Below are 23,686 nucleotides of genomic sequence, written 5' to 3'. Positions count from 1 at the left end.
TACTCTTTTATGACAGCATCTAGTCTATAAATTGGTTCAAAGAGAAAAAAGAAAACATATAATGCCAAGACAAATACGTATATATCGATTTAATTTTTATTATGTACAAAAGCGTGCTTTTTATTTAGTTGCCTTGTGATTATTGTTTACTTTAAGATTTTAGTTTTTCAGTTTTTTGTTGATTTTTTGGCTTGCATATGGTTTTGATGACATTTGCAGTTCATAATATAAAAATACTTCTGCGTTTGAGATAGATAAATATTTAAAATAAAAATAAACTAAGATATATTATTTTTCAAATTCTGATTTGCCTATTGTGAAGCACTTTTCTCAGAATTTGAAAATAAATACAGTATTTGCTTTTTTCATCGGGTGCTGTCGCCAATCAAAACTATAACTAATTTTTCCTTGCTGAGATATCGTGTTTAGTCAATTCTTCCTCAAAACCCAATCCATCCATCAGTATAACAAGTACATGTATTTATTTTGAAAGCACAAATTTTAAAACATGTTTAATAGATAAAAAGCATACATAAATATAACTGTTAAGCTTTGGAGAAATTTGTCTTGAATATGGAAATTGCTTTTATTTGATGGAAGAATATGAAACTGCATTTGTTGGGAGAAGTTCGGAATTCCTTAATCTGCCTTTTATTCTAAAGCATCCATATACTATTGAAAATATTACTGCAATGCCTAGGAGAGCTCCCAAGATTATGGTTGCTTTTTTGAAATCAACAACTGTAAATAAAAAGAGAAAATGTATCATTCAGTAATCACAATTATAATTATATAAACAATAGTAATGCTATTCATAATTAATGATTCTAATATCTTGTTTTCCATTTAACAAGTGGTAAATATATTTGATTCATCAAGTTTACTTATCTAAAAATTTAATTTAAATCACACACATATCATTTCACGGTAACATTGAAAACTCTATGCCCTGTGAATTGAAACAATGCTTTATATTTTCCTATTTCTGATACATAAGTATTTTCAATCAATACCCAGTAAACTTACATAGTAATTGTACTTTGCGAGCGAGTAAAACATTGATTAATCCTGTGTTAGATTACAGTAATCATTATTATATCTAAAATAATGGTTTGTTGTCGACAAAAGAAGTACATCATGGCTAGAATAAGAAAGTCATTGATTTTATTATCATCAGTTTAATTTGAACATTGTCCTGACTAAAGGATTCACTGTTAAAAATCTTTTAACATTCACTCTTCTTCCTTTTGCAAGATTTACTGAAAACTGGAGGCTGTCTAGAGTAAATACGGACCTCCAAAACATCAGAGGTGGTATCATGTGCCATGGAGGAGTAAGTATCCCCTACATAATTTTTTTTCAATACAACCTTATTGTATCCTAACAGCCTAATTTCAAAAATTCATTTTCTTAGTCATTAACTTTTCGAGAGGTTCACAAATCAAGGCGGAAGTTTTATATTTTGATCTAGACTATGGACTCACGCCCATGTAGTCTGTGTCTATTAAGCACCTTAGAGTGACAGGTGGTCTCGGATTTTAAGATCTCAACCAAAACATATATGTTCCTTTAATCTCGAAAACAACTTACGGACAGTTTCAGATCTGACCCTTTCGGGATACGAACTTTAAAACCTCTTCAAGTTCTATCGACTGAGCCGTTGGAGTAATTATTTCCAAACAGGTGATAGTCAGATTACTACCAATACCCATTTCTAATGGTTTTATTTTTGCACTATACATAAAACCTGTGACCATTATTTTGGTATAAAACATGCAAAGCATATGGAATATGAATATTAATAATTGTAAGATTTTTTCTGGGGTTTGAGATTTGGAAATAGTAACATACAAAATTACATGTATTTGTAAAGCAGGGAAAGACATTCATTAAAATTTGATCAATCTGGCCAATTTTCCCCTCTAAAATCAGTAAACAAAATAAATTGTGCTGCTTTTTACGAGTGATATGCAGTCAATTTAAAATAAATGAATACCTTCAGCATTTGTGTTGGATGTACTGCCCTGAACATGCCAACATGACTGAAAATTGTCAGGTTCCGGTGGGTAATTTTCCTTTGCTTCCAAAAGAACCATGGCCATTCCATTTGTATTGTGAAGGTCTATGTGGCAATGAAAAAACCAAGCACCGGGGTTATCGGCTTTAAATCGAATCACAATATATCCGCCTGTCGGAACAATAATCGTGTCCTTTTTAGGTAGAAATTTTGTTTTTAAATGTGCTATAGAAGATGCATTCTTGTTCCAAGAATCATTTTTCCACGATGCCGAATTGCAATAGTTTCTTGTACCAGAACATGCAATGTCATCTGTTTGTGCAATAAACTTTCCCGTGATGTTATTGTATGTACCAAATCCCATTTTTAAAACATAAAAGTAATGTCCATGGAGATGAACTGGATGAGACCAGCCTTGCCCATTTCCAATATTTGTAAGAACGAACTGATAAATGTGATTTTGGATAAGATCCACAGTATACGTACAGGTGCAAATAGAGTTTTCAGTGCAAACTGAACGATTGCACTCTGATGATATTCTCTGATTTGAAAGAAGAGGAAATTCGGGAACCTTAAACTGATGTCCGTTAACGGAACCGGGTGTGTTGCCTGACTCTCCCGGAAATGCAAAATTGAAGAACAATGTTTCATCTACATTTTGAACTTCATCAAACTGTGACGTTGTTTCATTGCCAAAGACATCATCATACGTGAGACATTTTCTGTTGGTTTCAAACGGATAATAAAGAAAGGGACAATTCAATGTTACACATGGTTTTTCCTTTGAACAAGGATTGGGGGTAGCTTTAGATGGATATACTGAAGGTGAATTTTTATACTGGATGATGGCCTCAGCTGCACGATACTGATTAAGGTATGAAGGAATAACTTCAATACTTTCTGCTACTAACAAATAGGTTTTTGGAGTTTTATCTGTTTTCAAGATAAAGTCAAATCGTTCTCCTGGATGGATTATGAACGATTCTACTAATACATCACTTGAATTTATACCATACCCTCGTTGAATCTCATATCCATCTGAAGCTATTATATTCAATGCTGGATGTCCTTCAACGAAAACTCGAAAAGGGTATAATGTGGCTGCGCTAATTATTCGAAAGCGATAAAGTTCATTTGGTTCCACCTGAAATTTTTCCAAAGGGGCTCCATTATTTAATATTAACGTGTTATAAAACCGACCCTTTCCATTGAAAATTCCAGAATGAAAATGAAATCGACTAAAATTTGCACCATCGACTGCTTTTGTGGTGTCTATCTTTGTACGACTTGTGAGATTGTAAACTCCTTTTAACATTCGTTGATATATTGCTTCCGGATCATCACTATGGTTCCAGTCTTGTAAAAGAAGGGAAAAACCTTTTTGTGGCTGAGACAAAGTTTCTTGTTGGTAAATAACAAAGCCGCCATAAAGACCCATACTTCTTTGATCTCCAAGATGAGCATGATAGAAGAAGGAACCATGTGGGTAGGCTTTAAACGTATACGTGAAGCGTTGACCTGGTGGTATAGGGCACTGTGTAACGAACCCCACACCGTCGTTATGTGTTGTTCCTCGCTGATGTAGCCCATGCCAGTGAATTGTCATTGAATCTGTGTGCATTAAGTTACGGACATGGATGATCATCTTCTGATTTTCATATGCTTCCAGTAAAGGACCCGGGAATTTCCCATTGATAAGAATAACAAGACGTGAACCATATCCATCAGCTGTGATAATGTTTTGTGTTATATTCTTGGGTAATGGATTTAAACCTCTTTCGTCATCATAACGGAAAAGAGATCCCTGTTTTGGCCATACTAAGAATGGATCAGGATACGAGGTCATCATTGTCAACCCGTGTTCTATGGTAAAAGAACATTCACATGTTTCATCAGATTCTCCACATGTACCACTTTTGCATGTAGGTCCATCCTCAGGGCTTTTCCACCAACCATTAGCATATGTCTTTGGGAAAAGAAGAATTATTCCCAGAAAGAAATGCATTTTTCCTGCAAGATGAACTTGGCATTTAAGCATATATTGATATATAAAAATTGAATTAAATGTACGTAATTATGACATTTCAATAATCTTGATTTTGCTATAACTACATGTAACCGGCTATAGAATTTTAGAAAATCTTCATCCACTCTCAAATTACGAAGATGTTGATTAACCAACAAAGGTAAAATTTCATGCTAGTATTAAAATAAGTAATTGTCTTTTCATGGTATAAGGTCTGACTAGGTTGATTTAAAATCTTATTGTTAAAGTGACGGTTTCTGTCTTTTAATATTGAAACTAGATAGAACTGTTTTCAATAGAAGTGTATTAAGAAAATATGTAAACTTTATTTTCCTAAAAACTACTAAGTTTCTGTCCGTTATTCAGTCTTTCTAAATTCGTCAATCTGAAGAAAAGGTACAATGTAATAAGATCATGTAAGATAGTCTGCAACATTACGGGTATTTAAATCTGCAACAAATTTAAAAGATTAACACAATTAAACTATTTTTTTATTCAATAAATGAATGACTTCCTAGTTTTCTTTATTTTACAGTGAAGAGACTGGAAGTCTTGCAAAGAATGCATTATTCAGAAGAAAGAAAAGTTAGCGGAGCATTAACACATACGTGTAACATAAGTAATACTCTTACTAACATCAACTTACATTTTCATATTTCTGCAGTGCAATTTAAGACTTATTCTAATATATTTTGAACACTGATTTAAAAACTTACGTTAAATATATACTAAGTATGAGAAGTCACAAAGGAGTTAAAGCCACAGTTCGCACAATAGTTCTAGAACTCGTCTCATAAATCTCAAACAGAAAGGAGGAAAAACCTTGTATATGCTAACAACACCTTTCGTGTAATTTGAACTTAAAGAAATAAATTAAGTAGGTTGCACAATTGAAATCACTGCACCGTGTTTACATCATTGCGTGATAATCAAAGGCAGTTTTATCAATCAATTTTAACAAGTTTATATAATGGTAACATAGCAATTTGTTACAAGATAAGAGCAAGATACATTTAAATCTTTTGGGATTAATTATGCTTTTTAGCTCACCTGAGCCGAAGGCTCAAGTGAGCTTTTCTGATCAAAATTTGTCCGTTGTCTGTCGTTGTCGGCGTCGGTGTCGTCTCGGCGTCGTTGTAAACTTTTCACAATTTCATCTTCTTCTCCAGAACTACTGGGCCAATTTCAACCAAACTTGCCACAAAGTATTCTTGGGTAAAGGGGATTTAAGTTTGTTCAAATGAAGGGCCACGCCCATTTTCAAGGGGAGATAATAAAGAATTAGTGAAAAATTAATAGCATCTTTTAAAAATCTTCTTCTCAAGAACCACAGGGCCAGGAAAAATGAAACTCATATGGAAGCATCCTCAGGTAGTATAGGAAAACCCTTTAAAAATCTCCTTCTCAAGAACAGCAAAGCCTTCATGAGTCATATTTATATGGAAGCATCCTCAGGTAGTGTAAATTCAAGTTTGTTCAAACCATGACCCCCGGAGGTAGGGCGGGACCACAATGGAGGATCAAAGTTTTACATAGAAATATAAAGGAAAAACCTTTAAAATCTTCTTCTAAAGAACAGCAAAGCCATGGTGAGTCATATTTATATGGAAGCATCCTCAGGTAGTGTAGATTCAAGTTTGTTCAAATGATGACCCCTGGGATAGGGAGGAGCCACAATTGGGGATCAAATTTTTACAAAGGAATATATGGGAAAAATTATTTAAAATCTTCTCATGTACAACAAAGCCATTTGTTATATTGACATGGAAGCATCATCAGGTAGTTTAAAATTCACCACCCCCCCCCCCCCCCGTAATCTTTTCAATACTGAACTGATTTGTGCTTTTGCCAAGCCAATGTGCTCAGGTGAGCGATGTGGCTAATGGGCCTCTTGTCCTTTTGGCGATGTCTTAAATTTCACGCGTATTGTAGTCTCTAATACGCATTCCTTTAAAATTGATTATTTGGTTAAATATTGCTTATCGTCAATTCGGCAATATTTCAGCCATATTTTGCATTCCTTTCAAAACTTAACACCAATGCTTGTATAAATCAATTTACCAATAACATACTGACTTTTATCTCATACTTTGTTTTATTCATATGCTTCTTGTACGTAGAAAATATGAGCCTTCTCATTAGAATCCCATGTTAAACAAATGAAATCAAATTTCAAACTTTAATTTTTAGCTCTTATGGTCAGAGACCAGAAGAGCTTATGCGATAGTAAGGTGTCCGTCGTCCGTCCGTCTGTCTGTCCGTCCGTCTGTAAACAATTTTCAAAACGCTACTCCTCCTACAGTTTTAGTCTGATTTCAATATAACTTGGCACACAAGTAGACTACCCTAAGATACATAATTCTGTGCATCGGTTTTTGATTTCGATGAACGGTGTTGCCATTGTTACTAAAAATAGAAATTTCCTTGAAATACTTTCAAAACGCTACTCCTCCTATAGTTTTGGTCTGATTTCAGTATAACTTGGCACACAAGTAGACTATACTAAGATACATAATTCTATGTATCGGTTTTTGATTTCGATGAACGGTGTTGCCATTGTTACTAAAAATAGAAATTTCCTTGAAATACGTTCAAAATGCTACTCTTCTTACAGTTTTGATCTGATTTCAGTATAACTTGGCACACAAGTAGACTACATTATGATACAAAATTGTCTTTATTGTTTTTTTTTTTTTTTTTTTTTTTTTTTTTTTTTTTTGATTTTGTTGAATGATGTTGTCATGGTTACTAAAATTGAAATTTTCTGTAAAATTCTTTTAAAAGGCTACTCCTCCTACAAATTTAGTCTGATCGCAATAAATCTTAATAATACAAAAATCTCAATAAAACAAAAAGAGACTACACCAAGGATCATTATTCTATGTATTGCTGTTGCAAAGTTTCAAGTCCAAGTGTTACTTTTAAGTACAAACCAGTAGAGCTACAGTCACATCAGAGACTTCTGGTTCTTCTTATGAAATCTTCGAAAGGTTTCTGCCTTTTTAGTGGAATGGTTATCATTTTTTCCTATTAAATGTTATGGATGTACCTTTTCTAGAGATTATCATAAACGACATATTTGTTCCCATTTTTGGAAGTTTTTTTCCCTTTCTTTAATTAGACTTTCCTCCGTGATTTGTTGAAAGTTTTTTTTTCTTTCCCCTCCTTTTTTATTGCAGTCCACATCAAAATTAACATGAAAATATAAATGAGGTATTACCGATTTATTCACCGTTCAAAACCCGGTCAGTCAACCGTTACCTTTTCCTTCTTCAATTGATCGGTTTTTACGAAGTGACCAAAATGACGATTAATTTAATTATAAATTCGTTTTTGAAAATATATCTTATATTACCAAATATGATGATCTATCTGGGTACAAGTAAATACCATCCACTGTTAAGTGTTACCTAATACATCTTGTAAATTGTATTTTATGTATGTCATAATCCAGTTTAGTTATCAGTCAGTACTGATACAGTTGAAACATTCTCTTGCTCTTCGCAAATATACATAATATTGATTATGTAGATAACGTCTATTAATCTATGACTATCGATCACTATTCAAATATACTCAAAGGAATCAAAATATTATAAACATGGTTGACATTTCGTGTCTGAGCGTAGCCAAAATAACATTTATTAATTAAAATGATTATTTTAACTTTAATCTCTGTCTCTGCTATAAAGCAACACTTTAGTTTAAAATGCCTATTACTTTCTTTAAAGATACATGTAACAGTTCATGGGATCTTTTTCTTTCAATCCAAGTCATGTGACAGAAAATAATTTTTTTTTTCAGAAAATGACATAAAGCTTGCGTATTCGACTATAATCAATTCAATAACCGGACAGTCCACTGACAATAGATAAGTCCCAACTAACCACTAAACTTTATGACAAAAGAGATGACTTCAGCTTTACCATCGTAAACTTTCCTTATTTAATACATAGTAATATTTCGCTATCATCTGCATATAGTGTTTACATCTCACAGCTTATTCTATACTCATGAGCATGCTCTGAGTGTAGGATTAATTTTTAAAATAAGGCTGACTACTGACAGTTAAGTTGATGTAAATGGAATTTTAACAGTCTCGTTGAAAGTCAGCATTTTGTTAATTCTGTTATCATATCATAAAATCATAAATCATAAAATGATATGCTTAGTAGCAAATATAACCTGTCATTTGGTCATATTTTGGCTGATGTGTTTCATACTAATTGCAAGTCTTCTGTTTTGATACTAAATATCTCTACAGAATATTCAGTTAACGTAATCAATTCATAAGGCTCACTACGGGCGTGACAGGTCGGCAAAAGATGCTTACTTCTCCTAGGCACCTGATCCCACATCTGGAATTTCCTGGGATCCGTGTCTTATGGTCTATTTATAGATTTGTATTGATTGTTTTTTTTTTATCATTGATATATTACATTCATTTGCAGACATTATACTTTAACCGAAAAGACTATATTTTGAATTGTTTATATTTAAAAAGCAAACTTAGATAATTGTCGTTTTTAGATACATATCTAAGTTTGCTTAAAATTCCACAGACATAGCATCATATTAAACAGATTTGATATTTTTTTCATATATCATAAAGCTCATTGGTCAATTTTTTTTCCCGATAATGAAATATTAGATAAAACCCCTAAGTGTATTCGAAAAGAAATCAAAGGATATGATTTCAGTAGAGTAAGCTTACGTGCAGATCTGTAGTTTCCTTAAAAATAATGTACCAATTTTTGTTCTGATGCAAGTCTGTATGCAAGCATTTAAGAATATATTCCAACTACGCGTCAGAGACTGGATTTTTTTCTTTTTACATTTTTTGTACAATGAGATATGAAGATAACGAAAGTAATCAATCCATTGGAACAATACATATTGGGAGTAAACAACGAACCTATAAAAACATCAGAGGTGGAATGAGGTGTCACAGAGGAGTAAGTATCCCCCTCAACCGGTCACACGCGCCGTGTGCAAGTAAGCAAAATATGGGATCTAGATGCAGTTGCATTGTCGTTTTGTTTACAACTTTAAATTTCCATTTTAATACAAAACATAATCCCAGTTTAATGAATTGAAATCACTTAATAATTCTTGAAATTCAATGACAAAACATTTGACAGAATATCGTGTGAAAGGCTTATGTTTTATCGGATGTGTTCTATTTGTTTACCATGAGAACCATCTATCCTTCTGTATTCAATAATCCAGAAGTGAAAAAAGAATTAGATAGATTACATGATCATTACGTACTGGGCCCTGCTGACAAAGCAGGTAACAACATTGTCTTTGTTTGTAAGGCTCATTTATATTAAATGTTTTTTAAGGGAACTTGGATTTAATTCTACAAGTGGTAATCCAACTTATACTCATAGTTCTCTTTCTAAGGAAGAAATTCTTCAAAATCATATGTCAGTTTTGAATATTTTTAACATTCCAAACAACCAAAATGAATTTGAATTACCTTATCTATATTGGATTCCGAAACTTCATAAAAATCATTATAAACAAAGATACATAGCGGGTTCCAGTCAACAAAGTTTCCACTTTTCTCAATAACAGTGAATTATGGATAAAATATACTTTTTGAAAGTGCAAGTGTGTGTGTCAATCAAACGCGTCCCAAAATACATAGATCTACTAATTTCCCAATAAAAGAAGTCTCTAAACACGCTTTTATAATATTTTGGTGTGAAATGCTCTAGAAATTAAAAGTCGTTTTAAAATACTGAATATTTTAGAAAATATTAATTTCACAATTTTTTTTTCCGAAATTGAGATTAAATTTTCATGTATTTTTGGTCTATCGAAGAATGAGATAATATATTCACATTTTTTGTTTTGTCAAGCGCGAAGCAAGGAGTATATCTTTGAGTCGATAATTCGAATACTACAGTGTTCATTTGTTTTTGTTTAACGTTCCCTTCGAGAATTTTTGACTCATGTTGAGACGCCACCACTTGCCGTAGGAGGGCTGCAATTAAAGACCTATAATCGGCATTTAGGGATCTTTTTCGTGCCAGCACTTACTGCGACACGGGACCTCGGTTTATGAATATGGTCTCATATGAAGGACCGATCTCCACGTCCTTCAGTTGGATTCGAACTCGCGACTTAAGGATCAAGTCCTTACTCCGCGACTCTAGAGCGCTCTAATCCCTGCGTCGACTACTGTGAGACAAGGAGTCCGGTCTTTCACATTAGATCATATAAACCGAGATCCATTAAACTGTTAAAAATAAGTACGTGAAATCTACATTGAACAAAATCGTCAATTATTCTGGATTAAAAGTTATCCTTCCTTGAGATTATTTCATGTGTATATCTTCATCAAATAACTTCAAGGTATGCGGCCCATTAGCATAAGCAAATAAAACATGCTTATTAATAAGAAATAAACAACGTTATTTTGCGAACATGGCGTTATGAATAGCAATTGCTCTGTTGGCATATTTCATGATGCGCGCAAGTTTGCTTTAGGTTTATGGCACTCATAGTTCATAGTGTTATAAAGAAGAAACATCAAATCTGTTCCAAGAAATATATAAACGCTAAGTTGTCCAAGAAAATACAAGTTCTGGGTGGATCCAATTCCTAATTGGATTTGTGGCCTAAGTTTTTGAGGCTACCCACCTTTTTTGTGGGCAGGCAGTTTATTGATGCTACTATTTTTTACATATGTGTTTACAGTAGGGGGTCTGTCATGTATTTTTTGTACATGTGTTGCATAATATCTCTAGTCCTTTGGCCCCCTATCTGTTGTGTTGTGTAGATATTTATTATCATATGTAGTGTTATAGGGGGTCATGATTGTGTTCACCACCACATGTGTTATTACTATAGTTACATGTTTATGTATGACCCCCTGTGTTGTATATATCTTTTCGTCATTTACAAAATAAATGACATTATTCATTCTAATACATGTGTTCTCATTTCGCCTGCTTTGAGCAAAAAACGAGCTCAGTCTCCTTGGCAAGGTTATACAAACTAAGGAACATAAATAAGTAATTATTGTAAATAATAACTTTTATGTGACATGTGCAGTGTTTATATTTGTTTCACTGACTTTACCCTATTCCTTACTTAGATCATGTAAACTTCTTGTGGCCTATGTTTAACCTGACCCTTAACTTGGGCATTTTAGCCAATCATAAGCGGTCAATTTGTCACGTGTCATTTATTGATCTGTTTATTTTGGACGAGAAGCCACGCTATTTCTGTGCAGTGAAATTTGTACCCACCGTCCACCCCTTCTACCTCCAAAGATATCAGTTTTTGGCTACCCACCTTTTTTGTGGGCAGGCAGTTTCTGTCATGTTCTTATTTTTGAGGCTACCCACCCTTTTTTGTGGGTAGGCAGTATATCGATGCTACTATTTTTTAAATATGTGTTGGCCTAAGTTTTTGAGGCTACCCACCTTTTTTGTGGGCAGGCAGTTTATTGATGCTACTATTTTTTACATATGTGTTTACAGTAGGGGGTCTGTCATGTATTTTTTGTACATGTGTTGCATAATATCTCTAGTCCTTTGGCCCCCTATCTGTTGTTTTGTGTAGATATTTATTATCATATGTAGTATTATAGGGGGTCATGATTGTGTTCACCACCACATGTGTTATTACTATAGTTACATGTTTATGTATGACCCCCTGTGTTTTATATATCTTTTAGTCATTTACAAAATAAACTAGATGCTGTCAAAAGACAGTAATACCCGCACTAAGGTGTTTGCCTCTAAATGCACACTCCTTCATATTGGGCTTACCAAGGAAAAAGTCAAAACAATTCTATAATTTACACAGTACATGTATTCGTCAAATCGAGCATAAAATGCTCAGGTGACCATGTGATCCATGAACCTCTTATACGCATTTCATATACTTAATTCATTACCAGTCTGAAATAACAGAATTTAATTAATGATGTAAATTAGGTTTTGATAAAAGGGGGGGGGGGAGATATAAATTTTTGGCCCATAATTGGAACTTTTCAAATTTATTTTCTCAACAACAAATAATATTATTTTAGTACAAAGCGTTTTCGATGAATTTATCAAAATGTGCAAACTTTTTTTAGTATTTGATTAGGCAAAAACCTCCTTTAAAAGCCATACCCAATCAATTTTCTCTCCCCCCCCCCCCAACACACACACACAATTTGCCTGTTTTTGGAAATAGGCCTAGATGGCAAAGTTATGTTAAAACATCGTTTGTTATGATAATTTAAAATTTGTTCTTGTACTGTACATGTATGTGAACACCTTTTTGAAAATTTCTACATCACATTGGGCTTGCGTCACCCTACCAGTACTAGTACTAGTTTTACCATTATCATTTTTAGATTGCACATGCCATGTGACATGGTGTGGTGCAGTGTTACATGTATATCAGTGGAAATTAAATCATTTTGTGTTTTAATTGGATTATATTTCATGAAGTTGACAGGACCTATGACAGTCGGTAAGTACAAGTTTAAGTATAGATTGGGGTAAAATAAACCGAAATGCAAATGGTTAGGTTAAAGTTTAAAAAGGATCAAAGATCATCGGCAATCTCCTATGCAGAGTTGTCTTTCGTTTCTCTCTCAGACACTGAATGACTATGAGCCGATGGTAGAGAGTGGATCATGGGATGCCACAATAGACGAATTTCACATTCTGAAGAGTTATCTCCCGTTGTCGACATTACATTCAGTTACAGGCACAGATCCGGGAATTTTTTTCCAGGGGGGGGGGTGTCCACACCTCAGTAAAAAAAATTCCAGCCCAGAATTTCCTGAGGAGCAAAAAAAAAAACCAAACAAACAAACAAAATAAAAACAATGATGGTGGGGTCCATGTTTTTAAAGGGGGAGGGCATTTAAAGTCATTTTTTATTTGCTTCTGTAAATCAGTATATAGTCCTATTCAAATAACTCTGCAAATTCCAGGGGGGGGGGGGAGGTGTGTGTTCCAATCTCCCTAGCCGCTCCCTGTCCCTGAAATGACAAATGATCATGTGACTCCTAAATAGTAGAAAACTTTTCCATTTGACTATACATAATTTTATTTCTTGTGTTATTATGTTATGTACATCTAATGGTTTAAGGTTATGAACTCCTGGAGGTCATCTCCACTCTCTTAATGAACTGGAAATGTTCATAATATGACTACATCAAATTAAATAAAAGTGCATCAGTGATAAGATTACTTGACATTTCATTCATGAATTTGGGTCAACCCATGTACCCTCCTAGAATTAGGAATGAAAATCATTCAAAGAGATGGACCATTAAACTATTTGTATATATTCACATTTTTTTTTAATGTCAAACCAAAGTATTAGACTAGTTTGCATACATGAACAAACAGGGGTCTGGGAAGGGGAAGGGGCAAGGGGAAGGAGTTATCTCTTTACATAATAATTGTTGAAAACTCCTAAAATGAATGTTAACTTCAAATCCGACTTGTACGTCTTCATTATTTTTAAGTGGTGGTGTCTCCGTATGAGTGAAAAATTCCCAAGAGGGACATTTAACAACTGATACCGGGTTCACAAAGTAACAAATATTGTTGGTGTTCCAATCCTTTATATATCCAATATTCAATATTCAACAGTCTGAAATAAACACAGACATTATTTAACACACAATAACACACACACATATAAAATACACAAAGAGAGATAACTCTTCTTGTTTCTTAATACTCACTATTCAATAAATATTTCAGGCATAAAAACTATTTCTCATATTAGTATAATATTGAGATTATTCCTACAAAAACTATAATATACTGTATATGATTTACTTTCTTTGTATATCGTAATTCTTGTAAACTTCAGTGAATAAAATACGACAGCAGATATTCAAATGTAAGTCACTACTATTAATGAAATAGATACGTTTCCCGTTATGATTCACATAACAATGGAATGTAAATACATAATATACAGACTCACATTACACCTAACATGATACAAACATATACATCACATATCTTACCCAATATATGGTATCAGACCCTTGTTATATATACAGCAATTCAGCTACATGTACATCATATCAAGTGGATCTGAATAATAACAAATATCATAATATACTCTTTACTTATTAATTTATAAAAAAAATGATTCACACATTCACTTTTACTATTCATCAAATGAATGTATTTATAATATTAAAATCAACTGACCTTCTATGGATAAATAAAGTCCAAGAACAATATATCACAAGAACTGAATGACCAAACTGATCATTCCAGACTCGATTTGAAAAATAATAATATTAATAGAAACTTCAAGATAAAAATCACATGACTTAAACTTTCAGCCAACCAAAACAAGAATTCAATGATCCATGAAAAACTGACCAGAACTGGTATGGAAATCCATTTCTGACATATTTAAATAGAATGAGAATAAATTTATGGAAAGCTGTTACTGTAAATGATAAATGTTTTAAATTAAATTTATTTTATAATCTGTTAAAATAAATCAACTCACACACTACTACATACTCCCCCTCGTTCAATAAATGACTTCCATGTCATTTCATGCTAATCATCCTGGTAAATGAAAACATTAAACATGATTTCCCTGAATTACATTTTGAAAAAAATGTTCATATATCAGCAAACATCCATTACGATTTTAAAATGATTTGTAAAATTGCATCGGTAAAATTTGGTGTCTCTTTAATTACACCACTCTTAATTAATTGCACAGCATAATCTGCTTTTTCTCTCCACTCACGATCTTTTGTTATAGAGGATTTTGACACAAATTCACCTGTAGTCATCCACTTTGGCTTTCCTTTCTTTCTGATTGAACGCCTAGGGACTACTTCCTCTTCATCAACTACTTCTGCTGCTTCAACTTCAGTGTCAGTTTTGACTGCAGAATCAATTTCCTCAGCCTCGGCTTCATCTTCAGTGTCAGCTTTGACTGCAGAATCAACTTCCTCAGCCTCGCCTTCATGTAACTCATCATCATCAATATTCCCTTCATCAACATCTGCAGCACTGTCTTCATCTACAACAGTATCTTCAATACTATCTTCAACAGTGTTGTCCATACTCTTTTCAACACCGGTGTTTTCTGTTTCATCTATCTCACCAATTTCTGTATCTGAAGCGCTTCTCTCTAATTCTGTAACAACATCTTCTGTAGAAAACTGAACATCTTTGTCATGACTGGATGAAGTCAGACTATCCTCAGTAACTACAATGACTTCTTCTGAATCATCTTCTTCTGATGAGCTTTCATGAATTATAGCTTTAGATTTTGTTCTAGGCTTTGGAATTGGTCTTGTTTTCCTTTCTGTTTGTGTTGAAATCTTTGTGGAATTAACATTATCCTCCGATATGAGTCCGATAGGAAATAAAAGGTTCCTGTGTAGTGTTCTTTCCATGCCTTGACCATTCTGCTTCTTCACTGTATAAACAGGAATCTCTGGATTAGGCTGTTTTATCACTACATATATATCATCTTCCCATTTATTGGCCAGTTTATGCCTGCCATCAAATGCTACGATCTTTACAAGAACTTTATCACCAGGTTGTACCACTGTTCCTCTGGATTTTAAGTCATATCTGTCTTTTTGTTTCTTCTGCGCTCTCTGTATCTGTTCTGTGGCCACTCTGTATGCTTCCAATAGTCTCTCTCTTAAATCTTGAATATATTTGGTATTAGGTTTTTTATTGTCTTTTCTTGTTAAACCAAATGCGATATGCACTGGTAAATTTGGTTCTCGCCCAAACATGAGGAAATAAGGTGACTCTCTTGTAGATTCATGTTTAGTACAGTTGTAGGCATGTACCATAGTTGCAACATGTGATTTCCAGTTCTGTTTCTTGTTTGCATCTAAAGTTCCAAGCATATTTAATAGAGTGCGATTGAATCTCTCCGTCATGCCATTGCCAATCGGATGATAGGGAGTAGTTCTGGATTTATCAATTCCTGTTAAGTTACATAATTCTTTGATTAAGTTGCTCTCAAAATTTGCCCCCTGGTCCGAATGAATTCTTTGTGGTATTCCATAATTTACAATAAAATAGTTGAACAAAGTTTCTGCAGTAGTTTTTGCTGTTTGGTTTCTGGTCGGTATAGCTTGCGCATATCTGGTAAAGTGATCTGTTATAACTAAAATGTTTTCATAGCCTCCTTTAGATTTTTCTAGCGAAAGAAAGTCAATACAAACAAGTTCTAGGGGTTGAGTTGTCTGAATGTTCACTAGTGGTGCAATACTAGGTTCCTTTTTCCTCTTGATACACTTTTGACAGTGGCTAATCCAGTTGTCGATGTCAGTTGTCATTCCAGGCCAATAGAATCTGTCACGAATAAGGCTGGTTGTTCTGTCTCGCCCTTGATGGCCCATTTCGTCATGTAATGCTTCTAGTACATTGTTAATATGTAGTGATGGCAGTATAAGCTGTTTCCTCTCTTTATCCTGTACTATTGTTTTCCTGTACAATGTATCATCTTCCAATATAAGCTGATCAAAAAGTTTGAAAAATGGACTATTTGGCATTTGTCCTCGCTTTGGCTTCTTTCCTCTACGTACATGTTCTTTCCAAGCTTTTAGTACTGGATCCTGGTTCTGTATCTCTGACCAATTGACATCATGTCTCATATTCATCTGAAGATCTATCTCAGCTGGGCATAAAGTATTCTGCTCACAAGATATTGTTTCAATATATGGAATACATATCCTATTACAAATAGATTTGATAGAATCTGCTGATATGTGAGTACTATCTTTTGATGTGGGTAATCTTGATAAACTGTCTGCATCCACATTACTTTTTCCTGGCCTGTATATGATTTCAAAATTGTAGACTCCAAGAGCAGCTAGCCATCTATGTCCCGTAGCATCCAAATTAGCTGTGGTTAACACATAAGTTAATGGGTTGTTATCTGTGACTACCGTAAAGGTGTTTCCGTAGAGATAATCATGGAATTTATCACATAGAGCCCATTTTAACGCCAAGAATTCTAACTTATGTGCGGGATAGTGTTGTTCAGACTTTGATAAACTGCGGCTGGCATATGCAATAACCCTCTTTATCCCATTCTGCTCTTGATATAAAATGGCTCCAAGTCCTGAATTGCTAGCATCAGTGTGAATTTCAAATGGTCGATCATGATCTGGATAACTTAAAATTGGTGATGTTGAAAGTTTCTTCTTTAATGTTTCAAAAGCTGCTTGTTGTTCATTTCCCCAAATCCATTCTTTCTGCTTTACTGGTTTCTTCTTGGTTTTCTTCTTATTGTTGATTGGCATAAGTTCAGTAAGAGGTTTTGAAATTTGGCTGAAGTGTTGAATAAATCTTCGGTAATAACCTGCAAATCCAATGAACTTTCTGACTTCTTCAGGACTAGTTGGAGTAGGCCAATTGATGATCTTTTCAATCTTTTCTGGATCAGTCTCTACACCCTCTTCTGATATAATGTGTCCTACATATTTGACTTTGGTTTTAAAAAATGAGCATTTCTTTGGTGATAGTTTTAAGTTGGCATCTCTGATCCGATCAAACACTTGCTTCAGTCTTATTAGGTGTTCTTCAAATGTAGATGAAAAGATGATAATGTCGTCTATGAATATGCAACAGATCTTCATGTGCAACTCTCCCAAAATATCCTGCATCAATCTTTGATAAGTGGCTGGCGCTCCTGTCAGACCAAATGGCATTCTGTTGAACTCGTACAGTCCAAGTGGGCCGACTGTAAAAGCAGTGCGTTCTTTATGAGGTTCGAAAATTTCTACTTGATGATATCCTGATTTCATATCGATGACTGAAAAGTATTTGTTGCCTGCCATGGAATCTAAGAGTTCTTCAATACGAGGTAGAGCATATGCATCTTTCTTTGTTCTCTTGTTTAACTGTCGAAAATCAATGCAAAAACGAAGAGAGTTGTCTTTCTTCTTGACTAATACAATGTTGGAAGACCATGGAGAATGAGATTTTCTAATAATGCCAGATTGTAGTAATAATTTCAGATGTTGTCTAACTTCGCCTATCATTGATGGTGGAATTCTTCGATAACGTTGCTTGAATGGATATTCATCCTCTAACTCAATCCTGTGTTGTACTGTTCTTATATGTCCAATATCAGTATCTCCTGTTGAAAATATATCTGCATAATTGTATATCATATTTCTTCCTCGAACAAGTTCTTCCTTTGTCAAAGTTTTCTCATCTATGGTGATTTTATCCATTTGTTGTAGTGATTCATTGTTAGTAGCATGGGTGGAGTTCTGTACAATGGATACTGGTTGTATTTCACAGATAATAGCCTTCTCTGGTATTGATACAGTTCTGGTTGTTATATTGCTGATTTCTACTTCTATCAAGTTGCTGTCCATGTATCTGTACTCCATAAGAGATGGTACAACATCTAAATCCTCAGGTACTACTGATCTTTCTGTTCTCTGTAACATAGCTGTTGTATGGTGATAAGGAATCTTCTTGTCCAAATATCCTGTCAAAGTTATATTACTGTTTGGTGGAATAATGATTCTCTTTTGTGCATTTCTCACAATGGCCAACTTTGAACTGTTTCTCTGCAACTCTTTTTCTCGTAAGTGTATGGATCTAAATGTAAGGTACCATTCGGTTGTCAAGTTAGATTTCTGTAGATATTTTTCACCTTCTTGTTGTTGAAGTATTTCCATAATCACACCCAAGACATTCGTTCCAAGCAGTAGGGGTACTGAGTTGTTGTAATTACTCTCTGGAATGACTAATAAAATGGCACTAAATTTATGTCTGATTTTAGGTACTTCTAATTCAGCTTCAATGAATCCTTCATAGGGTAATGATTTTCCATCTGCACATTCAATATCAAGTAATAACTCTAATTTCTGGATAGGAATGTTGCTCAAATTTTCTTCATAAAACTTTCTGCTGATAGTCGAAACGGTTGATCCTGTGTCTAAAAGTGTTTGAGTTTCTATTTTGTTGATAATAATACTGGTTTCTGTAGTTTTACCGCATATTCCAGGTGGTAAATATTTAGCCATTTTTGCAATCAAAGGGTCCTTAGGTTGTTTGTCTACGGCCGACCCTAGCGCATAGACAGCATCTAGTTTAAATTCTTTCCATGGACATCAGTGTTGGCACGACATCCTCTCTCGATGTGTCCCTCTCTTCCACAACGTCTGCAGGTAATGCTAGGAAAAGTAAAATGTTCCTTACTGCTTTGCTTCGTTCGAGTAAAATCATTTCTCAATCCTCTACCCCTGTAGGTCTGATCTCGATACCGTGATCCTCTGAATGGTGTTCTAAATTTTGATCTACCTCGTTGTGCAGTCTCTAGATTTTCTAATCTGTGTGTAATTTGATTTAATACTCCTTTTATCTCATCTGATGATGATGTATCTTCAACAATGGCCTTCTTTGATAGCTGTTTAGAAATTTTCCCTTCACTTTCTTGTTGATTTTCTTTTTCAATTTTCCTCAATGCTACTCGAAGTGAATCAAATGAGTGGTATTTCTCTCGCTCATAGTGTGTAATGTCTTTCAAATCTGGTCTTAATCCTTTCCATAGCATATCATGTAGCATCTTGTCAGAACTGCTTTCAAAAACTTGACCTGTCATTATCGCTCTTCCCAGAATATCTTCCAATCTGCAGCTCCATTCTGTGATGTTTTCAGTCTGTTTCTGCCTTGCACCATAGAATTCACTAAGGATAGATTCTTTCTCATCTACGTCTCCATAAACACTTGTAAGTTTATCCAATATTTCTGGAATCTTTGCTTTAGGTCCAAGTCTCATTACAGTCCGTCCTGCCTCGCCCTTCAATGATTTTCTAATTGCCTGAGCAATTGCTTCTTGTGAATGGGTTTTCTCAATCATAAGACACTTGACTTCATACAGCCATAGGTCAAATGTAGTAGCACTCTTTCCTGTTGGATCTGTTCCTGAAAATGTACTAATGGCAGGAGGATGAATATAGGTAGTCGTTTTAGGAATGGCACCAGCATTCGCACCAGTTCCAGGTTCAATCTTGATTTCCACTTTCTCTTTTTCCAGGTACGCTTTCATCCAATTGATTGATTCTTCTTTAGAATCAGCTTTTGGTACTACTTCCATACCCTGAAGGGTTTCAACTAATTTCTGGTATTCCTCTGGCGTTCCCATTTTGTACAGTTATGTAGGATTATTTCAAAAGTTGATATGGACAATTGTTCTTGAGGGTCTGGTGGTTAATATTGCTTTTACATTGCTATTTTAAATTGTATTTTACTCGACTAAATGTATTTAATTAAAGTTTAATTTATTTCAATTTAGTATAACTATTTAAATTTTATTTCATATCCTGATTAATTTATTAATAGCTGTCTTTAAATTTAATTTGATTTACTATCAAGTGATTCCAAGTTCACTTAAATTTAACTAAGTTTTAAATCAACAATCAGTTTTCAATTGACACCAATTGAAAACTTAAAAAAAAAAAAAATAAACTCAATGTAAATGACACACCTCAGTTGGCAATAACCCAAATAAAAATAAACACCAACTGAACTAACTTTGTACTACTTAATTAATTCCTCTATATATGACACCTACAGACTGTATCTGATACTAAACTCTTATCAACACCTTGTAATTAAATAGCAATATTCTTCTTTGCTTGTAAAATATTTCTCAAGTAAAAAAAAATAAATTCTAATAATTGCTTTCTAAATATGTACAAGTTGGTTCTCAATCAGGAAATACCAGGCCTTTTGTCAATAATGTAAATTCAGGTTACTTCCGGTCAAGGTCACTCAACTTCAGAGTAGATAATCTTAGCATATAAACATGCTCATATTGCACCAAAAAGTTGTAAAACAGATGCTTATATATTATAACCTTCTAATGCACACACACACAAAAATATATCAGTTCATGCAAAAGAAAAATCAATCTATATGTATACAATATAGTGTAGACCAATATCTACACACACGGTCAAAGTGTATGCTAAATTATCAATATAAGAAATGTCAAATGACAAAGTCTTTCCTGCAAGTTTGCAAGCAAAAATCAAATATAGACAAAAAAAATAAATTTAAAAGTCTTGAACTTTATCCATAAGTTTAATCATTCGGTCTTGTTGTCCACCAGTTCACTTACGTTGTAACACACGCTGTAAGTTAATAAAACAGTACCTCAAATTCAATGTGGTTCACAGTTCACGGTTACTTCACTGTTTACATGTGGAACTTCCGGAAATTCAGCTAAAGGTCACTTCCGTTTGAAGACCATGGCGAATGACGTCACTTTGCGGGAAAACTCCTGGCGGATGAATACCGAAATGGCGATTCGTTCACAGTCGTAGTCGAAGTCGAGCCAAAGCCCCACGTTGGGCGCCATTTGTTACCGGGTTCACAAAGTAACAAATATTGTTGGTGTTCCAATCCTTTATATATCCAATATTCAATATTCAACAGTCTGAAATAAACACAGACATTATTTAACACACAATAACACACACACATATAAAATACACAAAGAGAGATAACTCTCTTGTTTCTTAATACTCACTATTCAATAAATATTTCAGGCATAAAAACTATTTCTCATATTAGTATAATATTGAGATTATTCCTACAAAAACTATAATATACTGTATATGATTTACTTTCTTTGTATATCGTAATTCTTGTAAACTTCAGTGAATAAAATACGACAGCAGATATTCAAATGTAAGTCACTACTATTAATGAAATAGATACGTTTCCCGTTATGATTCACATAACAATGGAATGTAAATACATAATATACAGACTCACATTACACCTAACATGATACAAACATATACATCACATATCTTACACAATATATGGTATCAGACCCTTGTTATATATACAGCAATTCAGCTACATGTACATCATATCAAGTGGATCTGGATAATAACAAATATCATAATATACTCTTTACTTATTAATTTATAAAAAAATGATTCACACATTCACTTTTACTATTCATCAAATGAATGTATTTATAATATTAAAATCAACTGACCTTCTATGGATAAATAAAGTCCAAGAACAATATATCACAAGAACTGAATGACCAAACTGATCATTCCAGACTCGATTTGAAAAATAATAATATTAATAGAAACTTCAAGATAAAAATCACATGACTTAAACTTTCAGCCAACCAAAACAAGAATTCAATGATCCATGAAAAACTGACCAGAACTGGTATGGAAATCCATTTCTGACATATTTAAATAGAATGAGAATAAATTTATGGAAAGCTGTTACTGTAAATGATAAATGTTTTAAATTAAATTTATTTTATAATCTGTTAAAATAAATCAACTCACACACTACTACACAACAAACAAACATTAATGACTTAAAAAACACAATATATATGTACATGTTTATTAGTCAACAGATATACTTCTGATCATATCTCTAGTTCTCCCTTGAATCAGAAATGATGATATAAATATTTTAAGAATGATTAAGAGTTGAAGAGGTTGTGCATTTTAAAATTCACTAAGCTCTGTGGTTGAATTAGCTATACCAGTTTAGCTTATTTTGCTACTCAAAGCACCTTGATTAACTATTTTTAATCATACTGTTTTCTGAAATGTGAAGTTTTTTCAACATGGATACAAGTCATACCTTTTCAGATTCTGAAAACAATGCATGAAAAAAATACTGCTTTTCAAATACTGTAACTCTTTCCAAGTACTTGTGATCATCAGTTTTTAGCTCACTTGAGTTTTTCTGGTTTTCTGATCACATTTTGTTTGTCATCCATCTGTCCGCCTGTAAACTTTTCACATTTTTGTCTTCTTCACTAGAACCGCTGGGCCAATTTCGACCAACCCTGCCACAAAGCATCTTCGGGTAAAGGGGATTCAAGTTTGTTCAAGTGAAGGGTCACACCCTCTTTCAAGGGGGGATAATTAAGAATTAGTGAAAATTTGGTGGTATCATTTTAAAAAAGTCTTATCAAGAACCACTGACTGGGCCCAAAAAGTTGAAACTTTCTTTACATAGACTTAGTGTAGCTTCAAATTTGTTAAAATTATGACCCACTGGGGTAGGGTGGGGCCACATATGGGGATCCAATGATTTACATAGAAAAATGCAGGGGATTTTTTCCATCATAAATCTTCTTCTCATGAACAGCAAGGGCATTATTGTCGTCCGTTTTCGCAAAAGGGACCTATGGGACATTAAATCTCATTTATCTGTCAGTCTGTCCGTTTGTCAGTCTGTCCGTCTGTCACAATAAATTTAACCTTGGTCATAACTTCTGAATAATAAGAGATGGGGCTTTCATATTTCACATGTACATTACTTACAAGAACTTTCTAAACATACCATGATTTTTGAACCCATGACCTTGACCTTGAAGTTTGACCTACTTTTCATAAAATTTAACATTATTTTAAATGATCATTTTGAAAGAGAAAAGATAGGGCATTCATATTATGCATGTATATTACCTGTGACAAGACCTTTCTAAATATATCATGACTTTTGACTCTGTGACATTGACCTTGAAGTTTAACCTACTTTTCAAAAATGTTATATTTCCTTATAACTTTTGACTGAGAAGAGATAGGACTTTTATATTTGACAGGTACATTACCTGTAACAAGATGTTTCCAAGCATGCTATGATTTT

At 33.8% G+C, this 23,686-nt stretch overlaps 1 protein-coding gene across 1 annotated transcript; it reads right to left on the bottom strand.

Annotated features, from left to right (window-relative positions):
- Positions 1-556: 556 nt before the first annotated feature.
- On the bottom strand, positions 557-4,024 carry LOC133181281 (uncharacterized). Its single transcript, XM_061315809.1, has 2 exons — positions 1,997-4,024; positions 557-741 (listed from the first exon to the last, which is right to left on the bottom strand). The coding sequence occupies exons 1-2, from the start codon at positions 4,020-4,022 to the stop codon at positions 587-589; spliced, it is 2,181 nt and encodes a 726-aa protein (XP_061171793.1). The 5' UTR covers positions 4,023-4,024; the 3' UTR covers positions 557-586.
- Positions 4,025-23,686: the final 19,662 nt, after the last annotated feature.

The sequence above is a fragment of the Saccostrea echinata genome, unplaced genomic scaffold, assembly GCF_033153115.1.
Source record: "Saccostrea echinata isolate AGI-Se365-2 ecotype Australia unplaced genomic scaffold, CSIRO_AGI_Sech_v1 ptg000008l, whole genome shotgun sequence".
Lineage (NCBI taxonomy): Eukaryota > Metazoa > Mollusca > Bivalvia > Ostreida > Ostreidae > Saccostrea > Saccostrea echinata.
Note: the sequence above shows the minus strand (reverse complement) of the source record. Positions and strands in the feature narration are given on the sequence as shown.

Bases quoted from the DNA above. Each gene is read 5' to 3' on its own strand.
- LOC133181281 (XM_061315809.1), bottom strand. From the start codon at position 4,022: ATGCATTTCTTTCTGGGAATAATTCTTCTTTTCCCAAAGACATATGCT. The intron at 742-1,996 runs GTATTCATTTAT...TTTTATTTACAG, and splicing joins ATCCAACACAAATGCTGAAG to TTGTTGATTTCAAAAAAGCA.